This window comes from Osmia bicornis, chromosome 10 (genome assembly GCF_907164935.1).
Source record: "Osmia bicornis bicornis chromosome 10, iOsmBic2.1, whole genome shotgun sequence".
NCBI classification, from domain to species: domain Eukaryota; kingdom Metazoa; phylum Arthropoda; class Insecta; order Hymenoptera; family Megachilidae; genus Osmia; species Osmia bicornis.
This window is the reverse complement of record NC_060225.1, coordinates 5,694,106-5,705,362: the sequence shown is the minus strand read 5'-3', so window position 1 is coordinate 5,705,362 and position 11,257 is coordinate 5,694,106. Positions and strand designations below refer to the sequence as shown.

The 11,257-nt window shown below is 34.9% G+C and overlaps 1 protein-coding gene across 1 annotated transcript; it reads left to right on the top strand.

Annotated features, from left to right (window-relative positions):
* The first annotated feature begins 845 nt into the window (after positions 1-845).
* On the top strand, positions 846-3,653 carry LOC114880011 (aminomethyltransferase, mitochondrial). Its single transcript, XM_029195544.2, has 5 exons — positions 846-1,664; positions 1,724-2,064; positions 2,136-2,455; positions 2,516-2,598; positions 2,671-3,653. Exons 1-5 carry the CDS (start codon positions 1,304-1,306, stop codon positions 3,006-3,008), a joined length of 1,443 nt encoding a protein of 480 aa, XP_029051377.2. The 5' UTR covers positions 846-1,303; the 3' UTR covers positions 3,009-3,653.
* The last annotated feature ends 7,604 nt before the right edge of the window (positions 3,654-11,257 follow it).

Genomic DNA, 11,257 nt, shown 5'->3' with positions numbered 1-11,257 from the left:
ATGTGGCGGAAAATGCAAAATATTTAAAAAACAAAAAAAAGGGTATAATAATAATATCATAGAGAAAGCGTCGAGCAAACGATCTACGACCCGGAGGAAGAAAAAAATCGATCGATCGGAAAAACGTACACACACACACATTCGTCGGACTGTGTAGGGACATTTTGCATCAATTGTGTAAACACGAGACAGAGGGAGAAAGTGTGCGTGTGTGTGAGAGAAAGAAGTCGAAAAAAAAGGCGAGAGAGAATGCGCGTGTGGAAGAGCGAGAGCGAGAGGTAAAGAAGAGACTAAAAGAAAAAAAAAAGAAAAAGCGCGAGCGAGAAGAATAAGACGACGGAAGCTAAAAGAAAAAAAAAAAAACAAAATGTATGAACGAACAATTGATACTGTCTTCGTTTTTTAAGGTCGTTTCTCCGTTCGACACGCTACTATATGACTATTGACATTTGTCATTGGATTATTACCGACGACGATGAATTGTCATTATTATTATTATGAAACTATTGCTATTATTATTATTATGACGAATGATTATTATTATTATTATTAACATTTTATTATTGACATTATTATCACAATTTATTATTGCGATGATGATTATTGCGATTATTACTATTGTCATTATTATTATTATGATTATTATTATTATTATTAATTATTATTATTATTACGTGGTACAATAAAAATTTAATAAGCATTCGACGTGTACAGGTCTTGTGACTATCACCATCTCCCTTCCTATCGCGACCATATGCTACAGATACTCCAACGGTGTTCTATTTGCTCTTATCGTTTCCGACTTTAATGCCACGCTGACCTCTCTTACGCGCGAAAATAACGATAACTGTTATTCGTGGCCCGGTATCGTGAGTGAAAATATCAATTTATCGCGAGGCCTTCCTTTATCGTTCCTCCGTTACAACATCTATAGTACACCAGATGCTTGAGCAACGTTTCTCGAACAACAATCAGGAGGGCACCGGTAAACAAACGCGGCGCAAAAAAATATCTCGAGTCTCGAAAATGAAAATACATAAATCTTCTCCGGGGAAACGTGAAAAATAGCACGTCGGAGAATTTACATAATTCGTGGACGCAAAGAAATTTCTCTTTCTAGTCCTCATCTCTTCTATCATTGATTCCTGAAGTAATAGATTCGAAATAACCGACATGCATACGCGTATTTCATAACGTATCGTGTACTTATCGAAATAATAATAGCCTGTGTTCATCGAACAAATTATAAAATCGTATTTGCGTCACGAACACAACGGCTGATTACCGAATCCGAGTCTGAAATATGCCTCGTGTCAACGGGGTCATCGTGGGAGGCACCGTTTCTGCTTCGACCGGCATTCTCCAAGCTCAGTACACGAGATACCGGTACCAAGAAAGAACGATGCTTCGTTTCGGTGTACGTGGCCAGTCAATTTGCTTGGACAATATCGAGAAATGTTTCGAAACGGTAGGAGGCATACGCGAATCGTCTAATTTCGCTGCGATCTCGAGAACCAGCGCGAAACACGCCGTCCCAAAGTGCCGTTCGAGATGTTTGATCGATTTGAATGCAAACGGAACCGAAGGCCGTCGTTTGTCGACGACCACGCAGGCGCCGAAGCCAAGGAAAACTAGTCTGTACGATTTTCACGTGAAAAATCGAGGTAAGCATCGAGAAATTAATTTCCACGCTGACAGGATCTGTCAATCGAATCTTTTTCAGGTAAAATGGTCGATTTCTCGGGATGGTTGTTACCAGTCCAGTATCAAGAAGCGATAGCTGCATCGCATCAACACACGAGAACGTTCGCGTCGCTTTTCGACGTCAGTCACATGATGCAGACACGGGTTTCCGGTCGCGACGCCACCGATTTCTTAGAATCCCTAACTACCAGCGATCTGAAGAACCTAAAGAATGGTTGCGCGGTTCTTACGGTGTTCACCAACGAAAACGGGGGCATCCTCGACGATCTGATCATCACCAAAGACGACGAGAGCACGTACTTCGTGGTATCGAATGCCGGAAGACGGGCAGAAGATTCTAATTTACTGTTTCAACGACAGGTAAACTTTCCTAGTGAGTTAAAGAAATATGACGAATTTCATTTTCTACAAGTACCCGATGCCATTTTCAGAAAGAATTCAGAGCCCAAAAGAAATCAGTGCACCTAGAGTTCTTAGATCCCGAGGAACAGAGTTTAGTTGCATTGCAAGGACCTACCGCAGCATCGGTTCTACAGTCTATATTAAAAATCAATTTGAGTTACTTGAAATTCATGAACAGTGTTGAGACCGAACTGTTAGGGAATGAAATCAGAATAACTCGATGTGGATACACAGGGGAAGATGGTTTTGAGATCTCTATGCCGTCTGAAATTGCACCTCAACTAGTGGAAATGATCTTAGCAACGTCTGACACGAAAATGGCCGGTCTAGGGGCCAGAGATAGTTTAAGGTAAATCATTTACGAGTGTTTAATCTGTTCGCAATTAACAATTACTACGAATGTTTGTAGACTAGAAGCAGGCCTTTGCCTCTATGGACACGATATCGATGAAAATACCACTCCAGTCGAGGCTAGTCTTACTTGGCTAGTAGGTCGGTATAAAACCTCCATTACTGCTTTATAATTAAAAATTCAATAATTAATAGAAATATTTCTATTTCTAGCCAAGAGAAGAAGAGCAGAGGCAAACTTTCCAGGTGCTCAGAGAATACTGTCGCAGATCAAATCGGGCCCTAGTAAAAAACGAGTAGGATTGACGATTGTACACGGACCACCAGCTAGAGAGGGTGCGTGTATATTAACACCGGAAGGTGAACGGGTAGGTAAGATCACATCCGGTGGCCCTAGTCCAACCCTTGGACGCTCTATCGCTATGGGGTACGTTCCTACGGAACTATCTCAATGCGGTCATGGAGTATTGGTCGAAGTTCGTGGGAAAACTTACAAAGCTACCGTCACAAAAATGCCTTTCGTCAAGACGAACTATTACACTGCAAAGTGATCGATAACGCTTCTTCGATTCACCTGTGCTATTTGAAAAGAACATTAAACATTCGTTTTTACTCTCGATGATAATGCAGTCAGTGTTTCTGTACAAGTTTGTAGTTGACTTCAAGGTAGAAGGATAAACAACGAACCTCAGAAGTATTCTCTTTCAGAAACCAATATTAAAAGTTTTGTTACAAAGTAACAATCGTTGAACATTGTTTTTTATTAATCAAACGTCGTAAACAAGAAAACATTGTACAGTACTCTAACGTATAAAAGTATTTTTATAAATGAAAACTAATTATTATTTTCCTATAAAAATAAACTATATGAGAATATGGCATCATTACTTGTTGGTGTTGAGGCAAACCTTTTTACCAACTGCAGAAGGGAACAAGACTACGCGTCGGTATGAAACTAATGCATCAAAAGTACCTGCAGAAAAGATCTGACCAAGTATCGGTATTAAAGTGAACTATTTTATAAACTATTGATTCTACAGTATACTGAATTACCGTCAGTAGCATAAAACAATTTCTATATGCAACATTTTAATTATAAACTAGGGCGATTTGTTAATCTTTTAGCCCAATATACTATAATAACGTAAAAGTGAAATGAAAGTTAATTAAAGTTAATGCAAAAATTAATGAAAAAGTATAACAGAAATAGAATAGAAAAGCAAGCAACAAATCTCGCAGCCAATTAGCTCGTATTAGTTGTTGCATGATTAATAAATCTACCATAAAAATAATGATGCACTTATTAATTATCCACCAAATAATACGATTGCCCAGGTCTCACCACGAGGAGGTTGCCGCGTTTTGGAGACCCGCCCTAACCTCATCCCATCCACCCTCCATTTATGCAAATTTCTATTTTCATTCAGTAAAATCATCCTCTTGATGCACATTTGCAAAACGTTTTGAGTGTTGTGCAAACAAACAACAAAAGGAGCATTATCTTTATTCACTACCTGATTTTAATTACAGATCTGTAATTAATAATATGCAATTGCATATTTTATATTTTATATGCAATTGCATAGACATAAATAATAAAAATAAATACTAGTATAATGGCAAACATTTGCTTAAATCTAAAATTTCCTAATTAAACACTGCAGTGCTTAAACTTAAATATATATTTATTAAATTACCTAACTTTAGAGTCATTAAGATATAATTGTCCTATCGAACCATTAACTGACAACCTGTCTGTATAATTTGTTGATTTGGTTGTCCTTACCACAGTACTTCCTGAAATAAACTAAAAAAGATTAAACATAATTTAACATAATTAAATTAAATTTATATTGACTTAACCATAGACGTACAACCCGCCTATATAAAAATCTAAAAGGATATAAACAAATACCTGTAATACATTAGATGGTTCGATTTTCCTTACAGAATATTTCGTGAAACAAACTAAAAAGGTTTAGGTACAATTTTAAATTACTTTTACACCATTTTAGTTAATTGAATACCTTAACTTCCTACTTCCTATAAAGATATTCCTCTGTAACAAAAACTAATTAATTGAATCCAGATAAAGACAAATAAATTAATAGCTGGAAAGAAGATACATTAGTAACATTAAAATTTTACAAAAATCAAAATGATTGTTAATAACACAAAATCAATTTGATACGAAATATGAATTAAAAGCAAATTTCAGTATCAATAAAATTAGCTTCTCCGTAAGCTTGAAACGTAACATCGCGATACTTTTGTTTAAATAAAGTAGAATTAAAATTTAATGAACTATTTCAAATGAACAAATATTCCTTGAAATAATTTATCACCAATCTTCACAAAATAAAATGAATTTCCATTTTAAATAAAACTTTGAATAAAGTTCCATTTAAAACTTTATCGTATTTAATAATATTCTGGAAACATTAAATTCATATATTATTTAACCTTATTTCCAACAACCGAATGTTCAAAATTTTCAAAATTAAAAAAAGAAAAAAAAAGAATGAGAAACCTGAAAAGAAATGTTTGATTGCCCATAAAAGCAATCCCTAAGCAATCCCTGAGCAAACCCTATAAAATAAACCGAAATTACACGCAACACTAATTTCATTAATTATATAATACAAAAGGCTTTCGCGTAAAGGCTGCTCCAATATACACAACGCTAAGCTGAAAAAAAGAAAAGAAAAAACGCGAACTGTAACGCAACACTACTCAAATCTACCGAATTTTGTAAAACGCAACACTAATCTAAAAGCCATTCCAAGGCTGTATTTCTGCAGCTAGTCCATAGCTGCCTTACGGACCATGGTAGCTCCACTGGATCATTTTTGGGCATTTCATCATTTCATATATCGCAACTCTAATGCAAAACGCGAATATTCATTATCGCAACACTAATTAATAGGGAACTCTATAAACTAATGCAAAACAATCGCGTATTTATAAGTCGCAACACTGGGAAACAACCGCGTTAATGTCATTCGCAACGCTATATTTAACAGACATACAATTAAAATGCAAAGCAAGGGGATTTTCAAACCGTGAATATTATATTCGCAACACTAAAGCAATCAACATTACAAAACAAAACTCTAAAAAATTCTAAAGTAACCAACATTGAAAAGTTAAATTCTATTTTGAAACAATGCAAAAAGGAAATGCGATATTTAAAGATCGCAACACAAAATGAAAATCGCGATAATCATGCATACGCAACACTAAACTGAACCGTGATCGATATTCATTCGCAACACTAAATTAAAAACGCGATTTGCCCAAAATCATGGGGGTCACGGGCCCCCTCTTGTCCTGAAATTACAAAACTACAACTACAGGCGAGCACAGTGACAAAGTAGTAACGATAATGATTTTCCATCCCTTTTTGCAAAAGGATGCAAAATCATTAGTAGTTCCCCTCTTGAAAGACAGTTTGTCGGGGCACTTCGGCATATAGCCTTTTCTTTCTTCGGGCGGTCCACCCACCTGAAACTTATATCTAAAGCTCGAGACTTGCAAATTCGCAAAACAAAAAAAAACAATCAACAAAAAAGAAAAATCGCGAAACTCTAATTGACACGTGGACGAAAAAGGACTTTATATAAGTCGTTGTTCGTGCACACGTGCCGTGCTCGAGCAGAACTTGTGCGTTTCGTGCCATCGCGATCGCGTATGACGACTTATGAAGTCGCCAAAAATTTGAAAAATTGTACAGATAGATCAAAGGCGAACGGCATGCTCCATTCGTATCGATCGTATCGTCAATTCTTCAAATATATTCCAGGTACAGGTTGATCACGCGAAATCGCGCCTACCCGACCAAGAGACTGTGACAACCTGTCCCGGCCCTACCTACTTACAATCTATCACACACACCAGAAGGTATACTACCTACCCACCTACCTAACGCTATATTTAAAAAAGGCAAAATCACATTCTCACAAAAATTCATTCCACGACCCCCATACACTCCACCCGGGCGCAAGAGCCTAAACTAGGGAGAACGTCCCGGGACGCCTCCGTCACCCGAGTTTCATCTCACATCACACTCTACGGTACGTACCATTTTTCACTGAAATCGTCTGGCAAGGCTAGCAATCATTGCGTATAATGATAATTACAAAATTTAATTAACTACTTTGATATAGAATATTTCATAACAATGGTAATAATCATGGTAATAATAATGGTAATATAGTAATAGTAATGGTAATAATACTATTTGGTTTGTACGTTCATTGTACATCTTATTGAATAAAATATTATTTCAAATTAAAAGTTAAATGAAAAAGATATTAAACCGACGCAATCCCACAGCCTAAAAACACACACACCATATGTGGAAATTACGTCGTGCACGATATACTAACACAATGCCAGCCGCTTATTAATTATTATTCTTATGAACTAGGTCATCGTGCCCATTGCCTCTACCCATCCAAGTAGCACCTGGGCACGTGAATGGGCTTTGGCAATAAACACGGAAAGGGTTAAACCTGAAAATCCTGATCTACAAACATGATTAGTACATAAACATCTAACGGGCTAATATTTCACTACTTTAATAAAAGTGACTCGACTTTGTAAATATAAAGGTTTAAGAACAAATACTGAAAAATAAAAATAGAGCAACTATGACGCAAACATGGTACACTGCTAATATCAGCTGGCAACGAAGGGTCTCACGCCCCCTAGTCTTACGCCAGACGCTACATACCACCCACCCCGCCTGGACGTCGTGACGCCAGGACAGAGTGCACCCCTTCGCTAAGAGCGCTACCCGCCCGTCCAACACGTTGCATCCAACGGTGTCAGATTGACGGACGCCCATAGTATAGACAAAAGGACTACAGTTTAGAATATGGTAACATATTTTCATATGTTCCGTATTCTAAAGCTGCGCCTGCAAAGGCCTAGTAATGCATGGGTATATCTCCCAGAGATGGTGTTCACGGTCTTATGCCGCGGAATCCTTGTAACTAATTTGATTAATTAAATAATAAAAAGGATTGAGTTTAAAAACCAAAAGGATTCCCACCGAATACTAGTCAGTGCATCGTCATATTTACTCTCGCGTCGGAAATTTCTCGCAACACTAATTTAATAAAGGCAAAACTCTAATAAAAAGGAATTTAATGTCAAAATTGAATTTGATATTTTATTAAAAGCAAAATGATTAATTAAAAATTCTTTACAATGAAAAAAGAATATATTGTGAAAATTAATAAAAAATTAAAACATCCTAGGGCGACTCCCTCCTCAGAGTAAATTTTCAACAATACGCAACATGTGTTTAAATAGATCACTCTGATTTGGAAATCTACCCATCGCGAATTATCTTCTTGCACACGAATTGTTCAATTTTTCATGAACGTATAAATAAGTTAAATTCCGTGATAGTATGAACTGAACTTTACTACTCGTACAAATTCTCAAATTATATTTGAATTTATAATATACAATATGTAATTAAATCAACGTAAAAGCATCATTAATATGTATATCCACTATACATATTATATAATATTATCAATATTATATCGATTTCAATCGTACTTGACTTTTTCACTATAGAAAAACTAAATAAAATTGTTTATTAAAATATTTCATATTCCACACTTAAAAACATTTAAGAACATTTAGGAACATTCATATATTTCATAAATATGTATTGAAATATGTGGAATTGAAATTATACTAAAACGCGGAGTACAAGAAGATCTAACCTGAGCTAAATGAAATGAAACACAATAAAAATATTATTGTACTACTCATGAGTATAATTATACTCATGGTCACTATGCTCGTCAAACATGTATACAACCAGTAACCCATGTCGATTCGGACCATTCGTCCTACGACATGAGGCACCGGAGGAACCATAAAACATGCGACTCACCGTTCGCAGATATACTCTTCTTCCGACAGTCAAGAGTAGGAGGATGCCCAACAGCCAAGTAGCAGGTTGCCTTATAGAAGAAGACGGAAGCCGTGAAGAAAGCCATCAGGATATCCAGGAACTTCACAAAATCCAAAAATTTATCTGTAACAAAAAAAGAAGAATTGCGATTAATTTTTCAAATTATCAATTTTTTATTCTAATAAAATTACATATGAATCTGGATTTTATAAAATATTAGCAATAGTAATTAAAAAGAACTTTGAATTATTAAGTGTTGAAATTTTAAGTTATTCTATTTTAATAAAAAGCAATTAAATAAAGTAATAAGATACTTACACTCTTTCCTTGCGAAGCAACTCCCAAGACTCCTCTTCAGTGACGACTCCTCTTCAAGACTCTAATCCTCTTCAATAAACAAAGTCCAATAATTAATTATACTTAAACAGCATGTAATTTAATAACGTGATTCTATTTTAATTTAAACTTGCACCGAAAGCTGTATGTTATAATACAATTACTATGATTTAAAGAAAACAGGTTGTTTAAAATAATCAAAATATAATTAAATAATTGCAGAAGAGAAACAATTATTTGCAGTAGAATACAAACTGTTTCAATTTTGTTCTAATTTACAACAGATGCGTGAAACTACTAGTTAAAATTATTCAATAAAATGACAAATTAATTATCCTTTTTCTATTAATTGATCAAAGAAAATAAAATTCCTCAAATCTTTTCTTCCTTGATCTTGATACCAATAATTAATTATCAAAGATGGTTGCAATTAACAATCAATAAAAATCATTTAACAATCAATTTAAAAAAAGTACTAATAAATATTACTAATTGATTACAATAAATCCAAACCTTACCAATTTTTTACGAAATTCTGTTTCAAACCAATATGAAGTGTGATGACGTCATAACGCATTGCGCCTTTTCAGTATCGATAAAATATCTGTAACAAATAAGAAATAGAAATTTATGTAAATAAAATTTAACCAACAGCAATAAAATTATGATTAACAAATGATCGAACTTTGTAATTTATGTAAAATATTTGAACAGATGAACTGCGCGTGCCGATTATGTACTACCGGCACTGTTCGGTACTATTCGGTATTGTTCGACACCGAAACAGGTAGACGAACAGGTCTTATAATATTACGATGCACAAGGAATAACATTATGAATAAAACAATAAATTATAGAAAACAGTAGCAAAATTACTAAATAATACTAAAACATTCAGTAATATTTAAGAAATAAACGATATAAAAGGGAAAGTAATTGCGATCTACTATTCCAACCTCATTCTGTATTCGCGGCAAGAGCAAAAATTTTCAACTCACGTATTATTGAAGAAAACGCGGAATTAATACCAAAAATCAAGAATCTAGACGTTACTTCGACTTTTCTTTTTGTTTTTTGTACCTCTAACACCCGAAAGACAATTCAATTTAATATTTGAAGATAATTTAATCTTACCTGTTGCAGAACGTGCACAACGGACGAAGCTTCGAAGAACAATGATGCACTGCGCCACACTCTGCACACTTCAACCTGTAACCGACGAATCTGATTGGTCGAAAAGAGAGGACGCCATAATGGATGACCAATCACAGCCATTGATAGAAATTTCATATTGCTTCGAAGCTTTAACAGTAAAATAAGGGAAAGGTTCGTTAAAAATTATCAACGCCATATTGAAATAAAATCTCGATTATTTTTTTCAACCCAAAACACCAAGATATAGGAAAGAATGTAGGAAAAAACATAAGATATTAGTGATTTTCAATAAATCATCGCCATAAAAGCAGAATAAATGAAGAAAATATTATTTTAATTCGTATTTATATCGGCAGAATACTTAGTCAAGAACATCGAAATCGATCGTTACAATTTATAATAACAAATTATGGGAAAAATGTATTAAAAACATGAAAAAATGTAATAATATTCAAGAAATAAACGATATAAAAGGGAAAGTGATTGAGATTCTGCTATTCCAACCTCATTCTGTACCCGCGGCAAGAGCAAAAATTTTCAATTCAGATATTATTGAAGAAAACGCGGAATTAATGCCAAAAATCAAGAATCTAGACCTTCCTTCGACTTTTCTTTTTGTTTTTTGTACCTCTAACACCCGAAAGACAATTTAATTTAATATTTGAAGGTAATTTAATCTTACCTGTTGCAGACGCGTGCAAAACGGACGAAGCTTCGAAGAGCAATGATGCACTGCGCCACGCTCTGCACACTTCACCCGGTAACCGACGAATCTGATTAGTCGAAAAGAGAGGACGCCATAATGGATGACCAATCATAGCCATTGGTAGCAATTTCATATTGCTTCGAAGCTTTAACAGTAAAATAAGGGAAAGGTTCATGAAAAATTATCATCAAAAATAAATCATTTTGCAAAGTTTAAAACAGTCAATTATGAAAGCAAAGTAAGAAATTGTCGATATAGAGAAGAAACAATTGAAATAATACTACGTCAATGTGATTCTGAATTCGGGGCAAGAGTAGAAAATATCACCTCACGCATTTTTGAAGACAACGTGGAATCGATGTCAGACATCATGAAGCTTGACTTCTCTCCAACTTTTCTTTCTGTTTTTCGTACTTTTTATAGCACGAATACAATTTAATATAATGTTTTAATGCAATTTATTCTCACTTTCCACAAACGCGTGCACTCACGATCAGGACGGTTACGAAGGGAAGTGACGTACTAAGTCAGACCTGCGCACAACACCTATAGCAACGATTCTGATTGGTCGAAATTAGATGGCAACTGCCATTGGTGGAAATTAAAGGTTGCGTAATTCAAAATTTTAATGCTAAAATAAAAGTTTAAATCATAAATACAAACAG

Bases quoted from the DNA above. Each gene is read 5' to 3' on its own strand.
- LOC114880011 (XM_029195544.2), top strand. From the start codon at position 1,304: ATGCCTCGTGTCAACGGGGTCATCGTGGGAGGCACCGTTTCTGCTTCG. The intron at 2,065-2,135 runs GTAAACTTTCCT...TGCCATTTTCAG, and splicing joins ATTTACTGTTTCAACGACAG to AAAGAATTCAGAGCCCAAAA. The intron at 2,456-2,515 runs GTAAATCATTTA...GAATGTTTGTAG, and splicing joins GGGGCCAGAGATAGTTTAAG to ACTAGAAGCAGGCCTTTGCC.